Source organism: Chaetura pelagica, unplaced genomic scaffold (genome assembly GCF_000747805.2).
Source record: "Chaetura pelagica isolate M959 unplaced genomic scaffold, ChaPel_1.0 scaffold264, whole genome shotgun sequence".
In the NCBI taxonomy this organism is placed as follows: domain Eukaryota; kingdom Metazoa; phylum Chordata; class Aves; order Apodiformes; family Apodidae; genus Chaetura; species Chaetura pelagica.
Genome location: NW_009953064.1, coordinates 1,777,899 through 1,800,033, shown reverse-complemented (window position 1 = coordinate 1,800,033; position 22,135 = coordinate 1,777,899). Strand labels below are relative to the sequence as shown.

The 22,135-nt window shown below is 42.3% G+C and overlaps 1 protein-coding gene across 1 annotated transcript in view; it reads left to right on the top strand.

Moving 5' to 3' along the window:
• The first annotated feature begins 21,710 nt into the window (after nucleotides 1-21,710).
• The window catches only part of AMER3 (APC membrane recruitment protein 3), a 3,262-nt gene continuing 2,837 nt past the window's right edge, over nucleotides 21,711-22,135 (top strand). Inside the window, exon 1 of the mRNA XM_009996762.1 lies at nucleotides 21,711-22,133. Coding sequence (XP_009995064.1) covers nucleotides 21,711-22,133 — 423 coding nt within the window. The remainder of the gene's footprint in view (nucleotides 22,134-22,135) is intronic.

Genomic DNA, 22,135 nt, shown 5'->3' with positions numbered 1-22,135 from the left:
CCAGCACTATACCTAGGAATGACAGTGGTTCCCAGGTGGCAAATACACTGAAGCAACATTGCTTCTCTGAAATATCTCTGCCCAGAGGGAGACACTGACCTTACCTCACACTGATGAAGCAGGTGCCAGGCACTGCCACCATATGGCAGGGAGATTAACTGCCAGCATGTGCTGAATAAGAGTCACAATCTCTTATTAGCCAAGCAGGGGATATGCCGTGGGTCACACACACGATGCCATTCACAAGCTCTATTGTCCCCTCCCAGCAGCTCCTTTGTTACTTATCCAGCATAGGTGCTTAAAAATTAGATATTCCCCACACGAGGATTGGCTCTGCCCTGCCCTTGTCCCAGTGACTTTGTGCTGCTCCCGCTCCTTTCCATAGCAATGCCCTGTCCTCTCACACGGGATATTCACACTTCATGGCAGGAAAGCAACGTTAGGGAGGTGAGGAAGAACATAAATGTTGGAACACAAATGCTCCAAACTTGTAAAGTAAAGGGATACTACATTTTTAGGCAGATTACCAGTGTTTGGTTATGTAAACTGACACCAGTCTCGATCTCCTGATGACATCTGCAGTCACAAGGCAGAGGGCACATCACCCTTTGCTATGCCCTGAACTTCTCACCACGCTGGCAGAGTTGCAGCTCATGACAGGGAGAGGACTGAGGCATGGAGAGAACATGGCTGAAGGCAGCCAGCAAGCTGAGATCTTCACTTAACACAGCCAATTTTATTTCCAGTTTAATTATTTGTCTTGTTCTTCTCTAGTCCAAGTTCCAGCTCATTAAAGGATGTGCATGAGGAGCATCAGAGAAGACACGTCCTCTTGTTTTCTTTGGTATTGTCCTCAGCTGCACCTAGAGCCAACAAAGCCTCAGTGAACAAAGATAAATGGTAACTGATGAAGAACTAAGGCCAGGTGTATTTTTAGCAATTCAACACAAATCATGCTGAAAAGCAGTAGCAGAGACAGAAATTAGCATTATGCATCCTGAGTCTTGGTTCAGGGTCAACATTTTGCACTCTCTTGTCAGTCTCTCTGTCCTTTTGTAAGCATTGCTACCTACTCACATAGTAGCCAGCTCCAAACTGCCTCCAGGTAGCTCAGACATAGCTCAGCTATCTAAAGGCAAATGAGAGCTCTCCTGTGAGATCTCATTGCATTTACAGGTACTGGGGGCACCTAGAAAACAATTTTTCTAACCCATTCTCAGCATTTTCCCAGGGAATTCCTAGGTTGTAGTAGTTCGGCTACTTTTTCCTTCCATGAAGCAGCAGTTTCTTGCTCCAAAGAAAATATTTCAGTGCCAGCCCAGACCAACAGATAGCAACCAAGAGGAATATAAAGATACACAAACCTTCTATAGATCACAAAAGCTGCAAGACAACATACACAGGAAACAAATGAATTAGCAACCCATTCTAATGAGCCATTTTAACAAGCTGTGAGTTGAACCAGATCAGAACTGCACCAGTCTCCCACTAAAGTACCTCAGCAATGCTCAGAGGCAGGTGAGGGGCACCCACCTCTGTGTATCTCCCATTCCTGGAAGCACTACCTCCACTGGATGTCATGGTTGTCACCCCAACACTAGCTGCCCTGTGACTTCTTCCCTTTTCAAACACTTGGCTTCCCTAGGAAGCTTTTCAATCCTGCCTGAGCTGTATTCAAACCAGCCCTGTTACATCAGTGCCAGCTACAGCACAGCAGCTGTGGAATTCTGTGTGCTGTCCCCCAGGACACCACCTCAACCCCAGCCACTCGTGTCTCTTCATTTCCTGCCAAATATTGTGCCAAGTCCTTCTGCATCCATTTCTGAGCTGAGACACTCTGTTTATTTCTCTCTCCTGCCTGCTACTGGAGACAGAAGTGATGGTGAAAACAAGATGCACAAGGCCAGTTTTCATCCTCAGCTCTCTGTCCTGGAAGCCACCGTTGATTTGTGAACCACTCTAGCACCTGTCAACACTCTCTGGGGGGCAGCCTCTGATACACATCACTGAGCCCCACTTTCAATAAAAGCACACATGGAAAAAGCAAACAGGGCTGTTTCTGCTGTTGGCAGCCCGAGGAGCTGAGAAATCAGTGTAAGTGGAAGGCCCTCTGCTCCTGTAGCCTCAAATGTGCACCACAAGTAGTCCAGGATGTTGACAGAAACCAAAAGTTCTTGAACTCCAGCTGCTTGCTTGGGCTGGCACAGGAGCTGCCTGCTGCATGGCCTACATTTGGTTTCACAGCAAGTGTCTCACCTTGACACTTTAATAAAAACATTACTGAAGCAGTGACATCAGTCCTGAAGTGAGAGGAATGGCATGTAAGGACAGACCAGAGGGAGGTAAGGACCCTTGAGGCTAGATCCCAAGCTGTTTACTGGTGAGATTCCCAGGCACACTCATCCTGTTCCCAAAATAGACAGAGGTCTGTCCCATGATTAGCCATCAATAAATACCAACCTGGGGACCTTCTCCCCACCGAGCAAAGCTTTTCAACCTGCCAGAGAGCAGTGTGCAGTAGGTTAACTCCTTCTTCGTCAGACTCAACACAGGGTCCTTGGAGCCTCACAGAGTGTCTGCAGGCATTCAGAATTAACTTGGCAGATTCTAATCTAATAATTACCCAACAAAAAAAAGTCAGTTTAGCTCTAAAGCTTGCCTTTTCCTTCATAAATTCACACTGGTAATAACTCTTATAAATTGTCTTATCTGCAATCCACATGCCCACATCTCTTCTCAGCTTCTGGTTCCAGCCTTGAGATTGTCCAGATTGTCCTTCTGTCCTTTCAAGACCTCTGCACTAACTACACTAATCCTCAGTAAGCAATCAAATCTCCCCATCTGTGCTTTTACTATTTCCCTTGGCACCATGGCATTATTTCTCTGTTTTAATTAACTGGATGCCTTGTCAAGACTTAGCTGCTCTGATTTCTCATTATGTTATCACAATACCATTTAGCAACATCATCCTTCTCAGCAAGGAAAACTGATTCCAGGCCCTTGAAGGCAGCACAGTGAAACAAAGAACACTCACCAGGGCCCACAGCAATATTAATTTGTATTCTTGTTAAACTGCTACATTTTCTTCCCAGTGAATGTATCAGTTCTTGCCTACTTACAACAGCACACTTTATGTTTTCTTATTTTGCTTTCGATGGCTAAGATAACTTAATTTCAACTTTGTAACCTCTCTGTGCATTGCTTGATGAATGCCACTTACACGTACCATATTAGTGACAGTTTTAATTAATTTATTACCAGCATCTGTTGTTAGCACCCGGCACCATTGTTTGCTCTTTTCCCATCAAGCAGGTCTTTTCTTCAAACTGTCCTGAGCCTATTTCAAGCTTTGTGGCAGACTAAGCCCCAAAGTCCACAGGTCACCTCACAAAATGAGAAGGAACACTTCTGCTTTTGTTTCAAAACAGACATTTCCAAGCCTGCTTAGCTGGGATGACCTTAGGAGCAGCAGTGACTGAGGATACCAGTAGCACCCAGCTCTGAAGTGGGCTCTGTGTGCTGTGCTGAGGCAGGACACAAAATTCCTCCATCTAATCCTTTTATTGCAGTCCCTAACCTCTTTCTTACCCCAGCCCTAAACACACTCAGTCTCAACAACACCTTGGTCTCACTCTTCCTCAGGCCTGTATTCATCTCTTAAATTGTTCTGTGGTTCCTGCAGGTGCTGTGAGTCTCTGTGCACAAAGCATTGAATTAGTGCCAGGAGCCTGTTCTGCATTTACTCCTGGCCAACCACTTGGTGAAACTCCCTTTTTAAGCACCTGCACACCAGCAGAACTAGATACAGTCTCTGCTCCACATCCATCAGGTTCATTTATAAAGCTCTGGAGTGGCTGTGTACCACTAATGGTCTGTGTCATCCTCTGGGAATAGCTAGCACTGGGAAGAGATTTGTGAAAGGAGTTCACCCGCATGAGGCTCGTGGCAGGAAGATGAGACTCGTGGCAGGCATCCTGCAATTTAACACTAGGCAGCAAAACATAAGAACCACAGGAAGGTTCTACTTGGACAAACAGCAGTGACCTGGAGGACCAAAAACAAGGATGTATTTTCTGCCACATTCCAAGGAACAGACCTCCAAAACTGGCCTCACGTGGGCTTGTCATAGGTAGAATAATCAGAGGGAACCTCTCTCAATATTCCTCGACCAAAGCCAAATCCGAGGTTGATTAATTCAAGTATTTAAATGTTAATAGAGTAATGTCAATTCATATCCTCTGAGAGTTTATTTCTGTGTTTTTTTCCCTCGAGGACACCTTGCCAGATGTAAAAATATTAAGCACAATAGCTGCAACAAGACAAATAACAGGCTATAATGTCATTGCTTTCTCCTTTATTCATGAACATGCACGGCAACCTTACCAGCCAAAGTCCCAGATCTCAGTATGTTACACATAGATGAAGAGAACATTTAACAGCCACTTCTAAAGCTTCCATATACAGGAAGGCAGGATTTTAAGCATACATGTTCTGAGTACAGGTTGACAGGAAAAAAAAAGCAGGGAAAAAAAGGTATTTTAAGTAGGTATTGTGTTGCAGGAAGAGGGCTGCCCAGTTTCAGGACTCGAGGAGGCCTGGGTTTGGCCTGTGTGAATCATGGTACAGAAAGTTTGTTGACAAAGCTCCAAGTGAAATTCAAAGCCAAGAAATTGTTTCCATGTTTATATGGAAACACGTTCAATGTTTGATGTGGAGGGCCATCTAGTGGAAAGTCTCTTTGTTTGCAACAACAGCCCAAACAGAGGTAGTATTTTACAACAGACTGAACAAAAGCATCCTTGCCACTCAGCATCTCAGAAATACATTTTACGACCTTTTCTTTTTTCAGGGGGAAGCTTCCCTGCTGAGACACTTCAGCAGCCACAGATGAGCCTTTGGAACAAGAAATCAAGCCTGTCTCACTGCAGGATCCTTTGTAACAACGTATGCATTTCCTACAATTAATTGCCTTTGACTAATGACCAGGAAGTTTTCCATAAAAAAAAAGAAAAGGGAAAAAAGAAAAAAAGGAACAACAACAACAAAGCCCCTAAACCCAGTTTTGGTTTTTGTTCTGATTAATACAAGTTCAAAAAAGGTTCAGTGTCACATTCTGGCAGCATGCTGTGATCATGTAGAAAGCCATTAGTATGTATATGACACTGTATTCTAGCTGGTATTTGACGGAATTAACCATCTAGCTGTGCTGGCTGATATGCTGTATTTTTCACAGAAATTTTGGGTGTTTTGAACTGATATTCTCTGGTCAAATGACTGTTACAACCTAGAAAATGCTGAAGTGACTTCAGAGAGGCTGAGAATCATTCACTCAGCTACCCATCTGTGCAGTGAGGAAGGTGGGAAGTGGGTTTTACAGCACTTGTAGGGTTACCTATAAATCCCCCTTCCAATCTGGAAAACAGCTATGATTTCCAAAAGGATGGAAAAATCTCCCACATTTAGGTTTGTACCATTTTTCTTATTTTATTTACTACTGGATTAAAGCTTATAAAAATTGCTGCTTAACAGAGAGGTGTTTTTTTCCTCCATTGATTTATAGATAAAGTAAATAGTTCAAGCACTGTAACAAAGCCTGCTTTTCTGGGACCTTGTACTCTGTTGTTAATTAACTGCTTTTTGTATCCAAGATGTTTACCTGCCTGCAATGCTGCTTTTTTCATTTCTAATCAAAGCAGAGGTTTTTTTCCCAGCCTCTTTTTCCTCAGTGGAGGCACTTACATGGCCCCTCCCTGCTATCTTGCCACCTAGTTTCATGGAACCTTTAAAAAAATACAGTATTTTCTGAGGGCTCTCTCCCTATTTCAAGTTAAGATAAGCATGGCTAATTGGTGTAGAAGTTGTTCAAAGGAAAGAACAAGTAGGCAGGTTAACAAGGTTTCATAAATCCTGATGATCTAGAAACTAAGCTAAGAAGAAGTTGACTTTGGATATTTATTTCTTTCTTCTTATGAAGCAAATTAAAACAAAGTTATATTAAATATATTAAATAAGAACATGCAGTGTCTGAAAGTGTAGTTTGAACAGTTCTCTAACCAATCAGTACCTCTCTTGTAAGCACAATACTTAATATAGTAATACAAATTATGCCTAATTCAACCAGCAAAAGGAAAAAACTCCCAAGAAATAATGGGAACAATAAATCCTCACAATTTCCAAAATACTTTTTTCTATCTAGAAATATTTCAAATGCTTGCTAAAACAAGAGTTATTCTTCCTGGCTCCTTTGACTCCACTGTCCTTCTGTTATTGCACGAGTGCACTCTAGATGCGCTCCTTACAAACCAAGGAAAAGACAAAGGAGACCCCAGAGCTGTGGCCTTTCACAGCCCTCTTGCTGCAGCAGCCACCCCTGGCAGCTCCCCTGCCCCAGAGGTCCCAGTTGGAGCTGCAGCAGATGTGCTCCCCTTCCCCTGCCTCCTATCCTCAGCCATGTCACTGCACAGCCCGGCTGTCACCAGCACCTCACCCACAGCTCTGAACAGGGCTGCTGGAGCACAGACAATAATCTATTGCTGGGGTGCTAAAATGCAGTGTCATTACGCCTGTTTTCTTCAGCAGTGAGTCTGGCCCCCCTGTCTTCACAGAAACTGTTGATGATTGCCATAGTCTGACAGGCATAACATCTCCACAGAAGGCTTTTATCCTCTTACAAACAGTTGAAGATGCGAACTCTGAATTAAACCACACGTTGCTGATCTGCTCATCCCACACCTTTGGATGCTGAAGGTATGTGACAGGCTAGCACTTCACAATCAGAAATACATCAGATGCTTTGGGCGGAAACAGCAGCACACTTCAGGCAAAAAGTTCACAACTTCAAATACCTGCTTAGGTGTTGAAGGAAGGTCTCCATGGGACAGGGAAAACAATATTATCAGAGAACACAGGAGCCCTGCTCAGCATACCTTGGGAGCAAGGTGCAAGGCATAGGGCACACATGCTTACCTGGGAGCTGCTCCTGGGAAAGCAGGTGATCTCTGCCCACCTGGCTGCCCACTCCTCCCCTCACCACACGGTGAGGCACTTGTGGCAAGAGGACCACAGAATCTGGAGCTTGCCTCCTGCCATACTCATGTTTCTGCTTATTACCTGGGCTCTCCCACTCCGAGGTATTGCAGTACCTTGTTATTTTGAGTAATGTCTAATTAGTGGGGGAATGCTTCTACATGTGGAACAGACTAACCTTTTGGCATTAGGGAAAACATCTGTCATAGGGAAGAGCCAAAGGCAGCTGTAGTGGCACTCCTGTGACTGTATCTGCCATGGACCCCCTGCTCTACATAGAGTGAGGAGATGCAGCAACTCTCCTTGCACAGAAAACTTTACGTTAAAGTAACAAATGAGGAAAACAAGGTCCTCATCCCTCTGTCATTCTCATACCATTTTTGTGTCAACGTATGTATCTACGTGTGAATCCAGACTTCATTCTTGACTGGGCAACTCATTTAATGAGATGGGGAAGAAGTTAACTAATTTTATGTCTTGGCTTCTGTCCATTTTGGGATACTACTCTCAGTTAGCTATGAATGGACCGGTCTCTGAAACACTGTCAAGCTCCAAATGCCTCTGTGGCCATAACCATGCAGACTATGTGGCTACGACCATGCAGACTATGTGGCTATGACCATGCAGACTATGTGGCTATGACCAGGCAGCCAGCAGCATTCCCTACTTCATCTGCCTTCCACTCAAGCTCCGCAAACTCATCAGTCTCCTGCTGCTTTTTTATTCCCACAGTAAAATCTAAACATATAAATGTCTTTGAAGCACCTTTAGGTGTCTGATTCTCAAGACTCCCTGTAAAGTGTTCCAAACCAAGTGCCTAGAAACAGGGGTGTTAAAAAACAGTAGTCCTTGTCAGAAGTGCAGGTGCTAGCAGTGCTTCTGCCGGGTGAGAAACTGGCATCTCTGAATTAAAGCTCAAGAATAATTTCTGAACCACTGCTCCCAAGGGAAGGTGTCCTATCTCAAGGGTTTACCACTCCCCTTCACACACAGCAACAAAGAACAGAGCATCATCCACCCTACTATGGTAGGGTGCACTCAGCACTTGCATGGCCCCAGCTCAGCTTAGCTCCCAGCTCTGTCCTCCAGCACACTGTTTCCCTGTCTACCAACCACCACACCACCTCTGGCTTTCACTGGCACTTGGCTACGGGTTGGAAAATGGCTACTGCACATTTGTAAGAGAAATACGTAATGGTTTAGTATGCCTGAGTACTGCCCAGGCATGTCAGCTGGCTTAGAAACGTTAATAATCCCTCTGTGAAAAATCCAACAGCTGGCAGAGATAATTTTGTTGCAGAGCTATGGCAACAGCCAAATCATGACGGGACAAAGCTCAAAGAGCAGTTCTTCTTCACAAATCACCCCTCTCCAAGTAGCCTGCCAGCTAGAAGACACATAAAATACCATCCTTTAAAACCTGCTGGCAATCAGTCTAGCTGCAAACCAAACGATGACTTTGGCACTGTCAATACTCATGGTAAATTAATGGAGCACTTTGTCAGAAGATGAGCTCTTCAGTTTTACTGCATTTTACTGCATTTACTGCACCTGTAAGAATATAGTAATGGTCATATTTCACTTCCTACCACAAACATTATCTAATGACTTCAAGAAACATATTTAGAGGTTTCACCTTCCAGCTGTGATGGCACTTAAGGCAGCAGCACGCAGAAAGCTTCTGGAGTTAGCCACTACCACCTAGCACACAGGAGGTGGGAAAACAAGAAATACCACCAAACATTTCCAAGTCTGCTGGCAATCCGCATTTAAAAATCAGTATTTCATTATCTCCTATGATGTACAACTTGCCACTTTAAAACAAAATTTGGCTGTGACATTTCCACCAACAATATAAATCCAACACACAGATTTGTTTCCAAAATGTGTGTTTGACTGAGTAAATTGACCATAACCATTTCTAACTGCAGTTGCTATCACCTACACTGCTGGTGATTTCAAAGGCTTCATCATTTATCCATCTTCCAAATGTTCCAATTTTTTGCCTATTTTTAAATACCAACTGGAAGATAAGTGGGATTTCACGAACAGCAAGGTGCTACTTGTCACAGTTAGCAAACTGGCTGCAGTGCTCTTTTTCCTTGAGGTCTTACCAACTGTACACTCAGCCAAGAGCTGTGTTCCTTCAGAAGTGGATTTGTGATTTGGTTCCGGGTCTTCATACCACCCATGAGGACTCCTTTGCAAGTTCCTGTGACAAATATATTATCTACTGTGCGACCAAGCCAGCACCTCTGTGTGATACACTATTTTTTCACTGAGACACAGAATAAAAGCATAGCAATTGAAGGCAGGAGTGGGAGCAGCAGCCTTTCCAGCTCATAGCTCAGTATCCTCGTCTGTGCATGTAGCTCTCAACCTGCTGTGCTTTTGCACTCACCCTCACTAACTTTATCTAATTACTCACTTCTCTCTTTTCTGGGTCTTTTGGGGTTTGGCCCACCTTTGATCCCAGCTTTGGCACTTGACAGGCTATCCTATTAGAGCCACCAAAATAGTTTTACCCTCGCTGATGATGTCTGGGTATCTATGGCTCCTTTCATCTCTCTCTTTTTTCAGTCTCCTGACTGAGCCTTTAACAAAGCCTTCAGAGCACTTACTTATACATACATAGGCATAGAATGATATAAAATTAAGCAGGAAAACAAGTAATACAAAACAGTCATTAAAAATTTCCTATAACCTTCCCTGAAGTCATCATGCTAGCATCTTCCTCAGCAAAAGCTGAGAAAATTTTGCCTATAGGTTGTACTGGGATTCCTGTGGAATTTTGCCTCTCTCCATGCTTTATGCTGAATGATTGTTTTGCCTTTGAGATGGGGAGCATCTGTTAATGGTAGCAGTTCAATAAACTGGAGGTATTCTTGCCTCACCTAGACAGATGTCTATGACACACAGGCATATCTGGAATGAAAAAGCTCCTGAATACATGCCTTAGATATTTGTATATAAACATTTCTGTAGTTAGGTCCCTGAGGTGTCACATCCCTCCCAGATGTTGTCTCTGTTCTCTAGAGCCTGGCAGATCTTCATGATTTGGTGAAACAATTACTCCAGGTTGTTTGTCATAGCATTTAAGGCAGGTCATTCTTTTCCACATTTATTTTACTGGTAAGCATTTATTACCTGTGAGCTTTTAGTTTAAAGCAGAAAGTTTAAGGGCAGCCACTGTTCTCATACGAGAAACTGGAGAAATGTCCTCACCATTTTCTTTTTCCTCAAAATCCCTTCCATTCTCCTTAGAGGCAACAGCAGTTTACAATCAGCCATTTATAGTCCCCAGAACAGCAATACTGAAAAGGTGGTCAGTGCCATCCTGGAGGCACCCAGCACTCCTTCCTGCCCTCAAAGGCATGGCTATTGGGGCTCTGAGAGCTGGCTGGCAGGCAGGACAGCCAAGCTTTTTAATAACAGCACAGAAAGGGGCTCTTACAATCCTACCTGCTCCACCTCACTCCCTTGACAGCAAATATGGCAACAACAGGGAATAGGCCTCACAGGGAAGACAGAAGATGCCTTACAGAAATCTGTGGATAAAAATCCTTCTTGTTCCTTTGCTAAGTACTGATTTTAATAACAGCAATTCAGAATCCTAAATTTTGCAGCAGATACTAGCTCACCAAGTAACTGTGAATAGCAATTAACTTAATGTAAGCCCTCAGAAGCAGTCAGATGAGAAGCAAAGATTGTTCTCTTCAACCTAGGGCAGTTTTCTGCTAGCAATCTGGAGAGAAAAAACTCCATATCCCATTACCAATTCTCTATGACCTGCAAAACCAAGAAATACTGATAAGAATCCACGAATAATTAAGCTTAAGCTGATGCTAGCAGAAAGCTCAACTGGATTGGGGATGTTAGACTCTTCATTAGCTCACTGGGAGGAAATAGCTTGGGTCAAATTCATTAAGTATTTCCTTGGAAACAAACAGAGCTATCTCAGCAAATGATTCTGTTCTGAGTCTCAAGGTTAAAGAATTTGCTACATTCTACCATGACAGAAAATTAAGAACAGAATGGTTTGCTTTTTGTTAGCTGCTTGTAATAGTTGTCTGCAATCACTTGGCGCAAACATTTGCTCCCCACAGTGGGGCAATCCAGGCTTCCAAGTTCTGGCAGGCTGGACCGGCTTTATCTAAAAACTCCCTGTGTTTCCATACCATCCTTTTTGTGCATTTTCCCCTTCCTTTTCCAGTCCTCCTCCTTGGATAACAAGGATCCCTGCTGCCCTACTCTTACCACGTCAGGCACTGTATGTTCCTTAGACCCTCTACTCTCAAGGGTCCTCTTCTAACTCCCCATGCCAAGGGCTGTGTGCTTCTGCTAAACAGATGGCAGATGTTACATATGCCCCTCATTTACCGTTTTCTGATCTCCCTTCCCTTTTATGTCTACTGATGTCCAAAACAATTCTGGACATACAGAATTAATCAGAGAGGATGATTAGCTTCTCCAAGAACCAACCTTTTGAACAGCCACAGCAAAATAGCCTGAAATGAAGTGATAGCAAAAAGGGTAATTCAGGGAACTACAAGAAGAGAATTATATAGTAAGAACAAAATCTCTATTGCACTGTATAAAGGCTACTGTAGTTTAGCTGCTATTCAACATACTGTGCATTTACTAGTGCATGCAATGAAATTGTGATTTAGGCTAATGGAGGCTATGGCTGTGGATGGCTATGGCCAAGGGTATGGATGACCAGTGGATTTAGGCCACTTCCCTTGATGAACAGAAATAAAAGGCCCTAAAGATAGAAATATTTGTTTATATGGACCTCCTAAAGTAAACATCCTAAAACATGGAGATCTCTCATTGAAGGAGCTGCTTCACCTGATTCACCATGAGCAGCTCTGGCTGTCTCACCCAGGTCTAGAGTGGTCTCCTCTAACCCTTCCAGGCAAAGAACAACAAGTTTCATTTTTTAGAAAGAGGAACATCTATAAGAGAGCTTTCCCAGTTCCTGAGGAGCAGCAACGGCCCGTCCTAGGGACAGCAGGTATGGGAACATACTGGAACACTACTGGAAATAATAGCTCCTCCCTGGTCAGATTCTCTTCTCTAAATCTTTGAGGATGGCTTGTGTTATTGATCTGAAATGGAACATGAAGTATCTTCAACTGCAATTTTAAGTGCTCTCTGTTTTCTATTTGCTTCTGCACATGGCATTTTTTTAGTACATCCTTACCCTTACCTCTAATGCCTGCATTTCAGAGTTCAGAAACTCAGGTCAAAAATTGTATGTGTCAATAATTTTCAAGTGAAAAATCTGAACCCTGAGTTTTGCTATGTTTGTTCACACAATACCAACACCAGCCATCAACCTTGAGTCAGCATAAGAAGTAACCTCTGATTGACACTCATGTCTATCAGCATTTCTAACAAGCCTAGTTCTTGTTTTGAACAAAGAAGGACTTAACATTTTAAGGGCTCCCTCTTTCCAAAACAGAGTGCACAAAGTGGAGACTCTAAGTGACATCACTACAGAGCAAGAAGCACATGAAAACTTGGTGGCTTAATATACCCATGCTGAAGAAAGGTTTCCTCCTATATTAATACAAATATTTAATGCAGAATTAAAACCACCAAATCAATTTCTAATAATGTATTTGCTCTCATGATTGGTCATAATCTAATTGCCAGAGCTACTAGGATTCACCCACAGCTTGTTTCTCCTCCTCTCTCCAGTCTTTCGGGGAAGTCACACAAGGGCTTTCAACTTGTTGCAGGCTGGACTGAAAGTCACACTTTGGAAATGTAACTTTCCATTATCTACCACTGAGGACGCCCAGTGGCTTACTGGCTGGCACTCAGAGTAGGAGCTCTCTGGTTTGTCTCCTTTAAGGTTCACTGGCTGATTTTTCAGCTTGATAAGCTTAGACAGAACAAAAAAGTTAAGCTCCTTCCCTCTCCTGTCTCCAAAGTTCAGCTAAAGCACACTGTGCAAAGGAAGATGAAAACAGGCAGAAGGTTAAGGCTTTTGTTCTCTTTCTGCTGTCACGTCAGGTTAGAAGAGGTCAGCTCTCAGATGCACCCACTCCAGTTGTGAGAAAACGCTCATCTTCAGTTCACACAGAGCTGGAGGATTTTCTAAATACCTGCACAGACTGGACCTGTTTGAACTTGCTCTGTCCCAGTCACCTGAGAGCTGCCTGTGGAGCAGCTGTGCTGTTAGTTCCTACCTCAGAAGGGTGAACTGCCCACAGACATGCCAGTCTGTACCCAAACCAGTGCATTATCCTCACGGGAGAGCTACATGAAGTGGATTAAGCTGCTGCTTCATGATACACCCTGTAGCTTTTAAGAGGCTCCTACCGTGCCCCCAACAGAGGTATTTCAACAAGAAGGAAGGAGTAGGCAGGGGGTTTGAGAGACTCATGTGAAAGACTCAGAGGAGAGTTAATAGGAAGAGTTAATAGGGACCCAAGATACAATTTGGGTTGGAAGCCCTTCAGAGTGAGAAGACTGAGGCACACTTCTGTGAAATTAAAGCTGTGCTGTTTGTGATGACAAGAAACTCATCTATATGACAAAGAATGATATTGTAACATCAGATGGTGACTTGCACACTGAAGCAAAACTTACACTGACTGTAAGGAGAATTCAATAAATCATGTTTGATGAAGGCAATATGAGGCTGACACCAGCACAGCAGAAATATTCACTCTCTTCCCCTTATGCCACTGCTTCTAGATGAAATCCCCTCTAACTTCAGCATTAACAAAAGCCTCACAACGGGTATCCCAGCCTAACACAGGCTCACTACCCTAAGGACGTGGTAGAACTGCTTTTCCTGAATTCTACTGAGAAACAAAAATCCTGTGAGAATTGAAATTAATTTGGATGTGTTCCTCCCTGTTTAATAAGCAGTCATATAGAAAGGAATCAAAATGCTGGCTCTAGATTCCCAAGTTTAGCTTTGAAGCTTTTACTCCTTAGCAATTGAGGCATTTCCATGGCACCAAGCAGATGGCTCAAACAGGCATCTTTCCTAAATCAAAACCTAAATCAAACCTAGAATCTACGCAAGGTACAAAAGCAGAAGAAATGAGGGGGTGGGGATGAAGGAAGGAGGAGGAGGAAAACACAGGGGGTGGAGAGTAACATTGGAGAGCAGCAGTGGTCCAGCCCCTCCGAATCTGAAAAGCATCACCGGAGCCTCTGGATAAAGACCAGCCTCAGTAGCAGGGCAAGGAGAGAGGATTACTGCTCAGTGATAAAACATGGTGAGTAGGATTTTTGTGATCTCCCTTATTGTTTGTTCTTGTGCAATGGAATTTCTTCTGCTCTGACACAGCAGCTCCGAGGGTCTATTATTTTGGGATGACTGCCCATTTTGGAAACATTGTTTTTTTATTTGTTTTCCCATACATCTGACAGTTGTGTGCTTGTGTTTATATAAATGCATATCCTATCTCCTTTTAAATCAATACATTACTGAAAACAGCCAAAGCTGACAATGTTAACACTGTGCTCTCTGGTACAACAGGCTGCTGGCCAGAGCAAGTATTAAATGCCTTGTTTCCTTCTCAGGTACACAGTGGAAATTTCTGCTCAGCTGCCTTTTCCTAGCAATAGAATGATGATTTGACAGCTCCCTCTGCAGGAGTTTATGCTGCCCTTTTACCTGGTGTAACCGGAACATTTCAAGCAGTTACATTTATTTCAGCTTCAGGTAAAGAAGAAAACTGCGTAAGGGGTGCATAGGTTTTGTCAGGGAAGCAGCCTCCTTTTGTCATGGTCTCAGCATCCTCTTGCACGCCCCATGTGGGGCTGGGGGAAGCAGGGGGTGTTGCTGTTTTCCCAGAGATCGATCCTGCCAGCTCACAGCAAGGCAGTATGCTGGGAATAGGAACGTGTTTAATTTTACTGTGAAAAATCCTGAGTGCCATGGAACAGCTGGCAGGGCTTAAAGGACAGTTCAGGCTTCCCTATAGCACATTGCTAATAAGATTAAGCATTTAACTAGGCATCCCACTAGTATTGTGCTGGGGAGTATAAGATTTTACTTTGTGTGCTCAGTAGAATTAAGGATGAAGAAAAACACTTGTTTTTTTTTTTCCTGGCTCTTCATGAGAAAGCCACATACCTAAATGTACATGCAAATAATTAGGCATCCTGGGTTACCCAAGAGAGACAAATGATTAAGGGGAATTATGAGACACAGCCACTAACAACGACAAGAGGAGTACTCCTAGCTAGACACATGATCTCAATGCAGGTTTGTGTGTCACACAAGCCTCTTTAAACATAAACATTCTTCTGTTTCCTGAATCATGACTGTCCCCGATTACATCCTCCGTCATTTCCATCTTGTTCTTTTCCGTCTCCTAAGGGCAATGATACACTAGCAGAGTACTCAGTTTAAGTGAGAAGATGAGCCCTGCTTTAAAATCCTCCTTCATTTTCACCAGAACTGTTGTTTATTCCCTTACTAGAAACAGTGGTACAATAGCTGCAGACAGGACATCTCTACTCTCTAGCAAGGAAGCATTTTATTGCATTGCAATTAAAAATAAAATCACAAGAACGGAATATATGCTCATTTTTAATAGGAAGTATTTCCATATTTTTTTTTCCATTTCCACATTTTTTCTCTTCAGAGATAGAGAGTTATGGTCTTTGACCATAAACAGTCTTATTCCTAAAATACCCCCCCCACCACCACTCTAGTGGAAGCACCAGCTGCTCTTTATGCATTGCTAATTGATTAGATCTTGAGCATTAAAAATAGTATTGTTCACTGACTTTAAAAGTAGCTGTGCTCTCACCACCTCATGCTTGCTGGCTTCGCATTTTAGGACTTCCAGCTGGTGCCCAACAAAAATCCTCTTGAGTTTAACTAGGCACAGGAAGGCAGAGACTCCCAGAGTGCTCTGTTCTTACTACCTTTCCCATTATACAATTGCTCAAGAAATATTTAAGGAAATATTTCATCTTAAAATGCACCCATTTCAAGGATAATACTTGTAAAAATGGGCAAGCCAGATACATGTTTTCAGGAAACTTAGTTATGCAACCATTTTTGTTTGGAAAGGAGGAGTAACATTTTCAAAGGTAAATCTGATACCCAGGATGTTAAGTCTGATTGATATGAAGCCACTTACGGAAAAAGGATTTTGGACTGATTGTAAACTTGAATCCTAAAATGTAAAAGCAGTCCAAATAGACTTTTTTTCCTTATTTTTAAATTAAAAAGACTAAAAGACAATGCAATGTTTATCAACACTTTCATTTAATGAAAGGAAAATGCTCCAGTGGCATAAGGAATTCTGCTTAGCAAGAAACCAGAAGGAAACATCTCTACAACCAATTTTAAGAATGAACTAGATGTAAAGAAGCAGAAAGAGCACTCTTATCTCCCATGAAAAACAATGGATGCATTCTGAATTTTGCTTTTTTCTATCACCAAGACATGCAATTATGTATCAATTACACACCAAACAAGTAAGAGAGTCCAAGCCAGACAGCTGATAAGATTTTGGAACAAATTAACCTTAATTATATTTTTTCCTAGTAATTTTGAGCCGAATTTTCCAAAGTCAGAGAGTTCATTTAAACTTCTACTTTATAACACTATTATTTCTATCCATGAAACTGCACTGAAGCAGATACTTCTACAGTAGGATGATCTTCCTGGAGTTACATCCAAGAGGACTGCTATTTTAGCTACAGACACATGAAAGCACAACCTGTTTTACCTTTTCTTAGAAGACAACCTAAACAAACCTTTCCATTGTGTTATAAGCTAGTAGGATAAGCAGATTGAAGGAGGTGGTTGCCCTTCTACTCTGCCCCTTCTCTCTCTTGAGATCCCACCTGGAGTCCTGTCTCCAGTTCTGGAGCCCCCAACAAAAGAAGAACATAGAGCTGATGGAGCAAGCCCAGAGGAGGCCATGAGGATGATCAGAGGGCTGGAGCAGCTCTCCTATGAATAAAGGCTGGGAGAGTTGATGTGTTCATCCTGGAGAAGAGAAGGCTCCAGGGAAACCTTATAGCACCTTCCAGTACCTGAAGGGGCTTCAGGAAAGCTGGAGATGGACTTTTTACAAAGTCATATAGTGATAGGACAAGGAGGAATGGTTTCAAGCTGAAAGAAAGTAGATTTACATTAGATATGAGGAAGACATACTTTAGTGTTAGGGTGGTGAGACTCCAGTCCAGGATGCCCAGGGAAGCTGTAGATGCCCCTTCCCTGGAAGTATTCACGGCCAAGTTGTATTGGAGCTTTGAGCAAACTGGTCTAGCGGACACTGCTCCAGCAGTGGGTTGAAACTAGAAGATATTTAAGGTCCCCTCCAACCCAAACCATTCCATCACTCTGTTTCTATGAAGATATAAGATACTAACTTTTACACCAGCCCAAAACCTAAGGCAAGTCTTCCCCCATTCCTCTAGAGAGGGAAACCTGTAGACAGCTCAGTGTGGCATAAAGCTCTGGGGGCCAAGGACAGAGGTGACTGTAATATCTCTCTTCTCTGACCTACATGTCAGAGGCAATATTTGGACAGTTTGTATTTTTCCTCCACCCATTTTCCTCCTGCTCCCCAATGAATCTGGTCCAGCTCCACCGCCATCTTCTTTGGCCTCCTTGTCTGTTGACTTGGACTTAGGTAGAATTTAGGCCATCAAAATATGGCTCTTATTAACCGGAACAGTTACCTAACTCTGCCTTCTTCAGCTCCTTATAAACCAGGACTATTATCAATTGCTTTGACTGTCCTAAAACCAAGTCTCCTCAGCCCAGAGGAATGTGCTCACCTTCCCATTCTGCAACTTTAATTTACTTCTAGATGAATCACAGGCACAGTAAAACCTTCTGTTCCTATGAAAAGGCTTTCAGACACAGGCACAGATGGTATCTGTTTGAGCATGAAGTATCTCTGTTTTTTGTGAGCAATATCCAAATTTAAACCCAAACTTTATTTTCATTATAGTATAAGCCCAAAATCTGGATCTAGTTACCTGCTTAGACACCTGTGAAATCCTAAAAGTGAGCAGCTGGTATGATCAGGACAGACAAAAGATACTCTTTAGTGGGAAGTCTCAATGCTGCTGCACCTAAGATCATTGTAAATGACAGATAAACCATAGCCCAGGATAAGATTCAAGGATGTCCTCTATTTATATGTGTGTTCCATAACTGATTTCACAGATGCTCAAAAAAGAAGTTAAGTAACATTAATGAAGAAAACATCCGGATCCTGTAGAAAACAGAACAACCTAGCCTCAGTAGACTGACTGGTAGTTGTTTTTTATTTACAGATCAACAGTGATTTTTAATTGCAACATGTATTTCCTTTGCAAAGGTGGAAAACAGTCCCTCACATACCCTTTACCCTGTGAAAGAGGAGATATATTCCAAGTTAAGTCCAAGAGGGGGATAATTAAAAAGATGCAGAGACGAGCAATAGCGTAGCCGAGAGCATGGGTCAAGAAATCCCAGAGATGATGTACCATTTTTTCAATGCCTAGAATAATTTTTCACAGATTTTGATTAGCTTTATATAACCACTGGAGGGTAACTTTCTCTTACAGGACTTTTATATGTTTCAAATTTGATACAGCTTGTGGGATTAGAGATATAACTTGTGTCCTGCAGAGAGGAAAAAAAGGTATGGTATAGTCTATTGCAACCAAAAGTGCTAAAAGTATAGATATAGAAAGAGAGTGGCATCACATAAATATTTCTGCTCTATATTTGGAAAGAAGCTCATTGATAATTTATATCATATGATGATGAAGAGGAACTCACGGTATGGGAAGTTACAAAACAGTATCTGAGATGAGTATTTTTTAAATTCTGCTGACCCTGGTACCCTGCCCCTAAGAGCTCTCAAACAGTTGACTTAGGAAATCTGCCCTTTCCTGGTGTTCATTTTTAATAACGTTTATAATTAGGTAGATTCCTCAAACTCTGCCAGTGCTAAAACAGGATCAGACAATTAACTAGATGCTCGTTACTCTGGCATGAATCCTGGGGAAAAAATAAGAAAAACACTAAACAATTAGGATACAAAGTTGGTGATCATTATAACAGCAGATCTTTTAAAAAACCCAATAAAAACCAGAAAAAAAAAAATCAAACATTTAACTTGTTTTTTTCCACATCAGAGGAAACAAAAAAGGTAGGACAGGCAGCCATCAGTGCATCTTACATTGTTGTACTACACTTCTCCTCGGTACATAAGTTATTCAGGCCTTCTTATTATTGGGCTTTTATGTTAAAATTGTTAATCTAATCTATAAAAAGACAAAAGAACAAGCCTTGAAGTTATCAAACCAGTAGTCCATTGCGCTTCTTTTCTAGGAGGTACAATTCGGATGAAAGGCTTCTTCAGTCAAGCATTCAGGACATCTGATGTCCTGAAATCTTAGCTTTAATCACTCTCACACTCAACAATAAACCAAACTCATCTTTGAGTAAAGCCTTTTAACAGCTCCTACAGAAAAGCTTTCCAAGTATGCCACTTCCTACAAAAATGACCCTTGTTCAATACTCAGAATAGGCACAAAAAGTTGTAGGACTTCAGAGAGTCCTACATAACATTGTTATAATGTGTTTGCCACGTCACAGCGTTCTAGGGAGCTTCTCAGCAGCAGGACTAGCCATGGGGACACGTACCTACTTCTACAATTGCAAAGGAGTGAGGTGTCAGATGCTTTATTTTTGGGATATTAATTATTGGTCTTGTGTCAGCTGTTTCTGATGATGTTCACAACACTGCTGGAGTTCTGCACACTGAATTTCTTCTCAATCACACCTTGCTTTTCAGAAAAAAGAGGGTAATCCTGTCCCAGTGACCTATTTCTAAATATGCAAAACAAGCTTCCTGCAGCGCCAGTGATCTTCAGATATCTGACAGTGTAGTAAAATGTTTACTGGCTTTCATTAAGAAAGTTCTGCAATACTCATGTGCAGCCCCAAATGCAAAATGTGGCAACATTTCAATCATACTGATAAATGCCCATTTCTCACCATCCACGCTGTTTTCCATAGCATCCACACTGTTTATGGCAGATCTTCATGCTTTACCCTTATGTTTTTTACTGTTTGTCACTGACCTACATTTAGTTGTAAATCCTGCTGCCTATTTGCAACTCCTGTGAGCAACAGGCTGTCCCTGCCCTGCCTGCTGGAGAAGTGCTGCAGGTCACACAACTCCCACACAGGTTGGGATCTTGTGAGGTGTAGGTCAGTGGTGCTGCCCTCAGCAAGCCCTGGAAACTGGAAAGCCTCTGGAGGTTACAGACAGATGTTATAGTTCAAGGTAGACAAAAGGTGGCTTCAAGTTGTATTTTAGTGTACAAAGGCTAGGCCTGGGGCTGAATTTAAAATTTTCCTGACTGTCTTTGCACTGAGATCCAGGATCTGAGACTGTTCTCAAGGGAGTGTTCCTAATTCCTCATTTCACCAGAGCTGTTACATATGGCTTGTCAAGCAGTGCTAGATACACCACTGTGGTATTTGTATATGTTGTGGAGTTCAGTGGTTCCAAGTGGTTTTAGTTATGTCTACACAATTCAAAGCAAGATAAATCACTAACTGAGGCCTCATTAAGGAAAGATCTAAGCACATTCTTTCAAGAATAGGGCTTGGACTTTTTGTCCTGCTTCTCATCCAGTAAATATCTGGTTACACTAACAGCTTTCAGAAGTGCTTGCTTCATCTCTGACCTACCTATATGTGAGACCATTGACTTAATTAATATTCAAGTTGATATAAAGCAGGAAAGGATCAGATGTGTCCTTGAAAGAACTGCTGGAAAATGGGAAGTGTCATGGCTAAAATAATTAATGACTAATCAGATGTATGAAAACATGAAACAGATTCAATACTAAACTGTATAGGCAGAAACCAAAATTGGTATTGACACAGGCAACAGAGTATTTTTAGAAATAGCTAATCAATGCCCAAAGCAGATTCAATGTGGGACTATACTGGTTGTTGTAAACTGGAAACAGTTTCTATCATTATTATCACTGTCACACCTTTTACTTTTTACAATAAAAGCAGGAGTGCAGAAAATTACACATTATGCTCAGGAGAAAGCAAAACCAGTAATTCAGTTTCAGCATACTTCCCAGAGTAGTACCAAGGTTTATGGATTTTCTATTCACAGGTAAGGATTATTTTAATAGAAACTGAGCATCATATGTCAAACGCTTCACCCATTTTCTTTCTGGGAGATTTCCCACCTTGAGCTCTTCATCCTTCTTGAAGGTACAGATTTATGAGCTGCTGCCTCCCTGTTCCACACACATGTTCAAGTTCCTCAGGCAACTCTTGTCATTGATGCCTCTTCTACTTTTGGAACACGACATCTATCTTGGTGAAATTCATTCTGAAGTCATAATTCTAAATACAAACCCCTTCATTCCATGTTCTCTGAGCCTCAGCTACCAAGCCAGAAGGTGTACTCTCCTTCCCTTGCTAGATCTTCCAGCCATTGCCAACATATCTTCAGATTCACTTAATCTTTTTATCACACAATACCATGACTCAGTGATGGAAACTTCTGGTGTCAAACAAAACCAACCATATTATGCTTAATATCCTTCCCTTTGTTCTCCAGTTGTTTTCAGAGTTTACAAGTCCTAGCCACCAACCTCACTAGATTTTTATTCTTCTCTCTACTTCACAGAAACAGATGTGAGGAAGCAACATGGAGCTCAAGAGAGGAAAGACCTTCATAAAATCCAGTGTGCAACATGAGAAAGTGCCACCAGAGCACACAGTCCCTATCAACAAAGATGATACAGGGAAAGACAAAAAGGCAGCTCTGGAGAGAAACCAAAGTGTAGCTGAAGTCCAGCTGGCATGTTTGGCTACACACAAGAACTACAGGTTTTCCACCAGAGCAGCAAGGAATGGTGCTGGTGACAACTGTCTGGAAAAATCATCTGGATCCTCCTACAAACTTGTAAGGAAGAGTAAAACCCATGACTGTGTTACTGAGGCAGACAAAGCAGAGCAGTGCAGTCCCAGCAGCACAGCTTGTGAGGAAGGGTTTTCTGGAAAGGGTAAGGGGCGACTTGTCAATAGCATCAGCTTTTCAGGGATGTCCAGCTCCAGCAGTAAGAAAGAGTG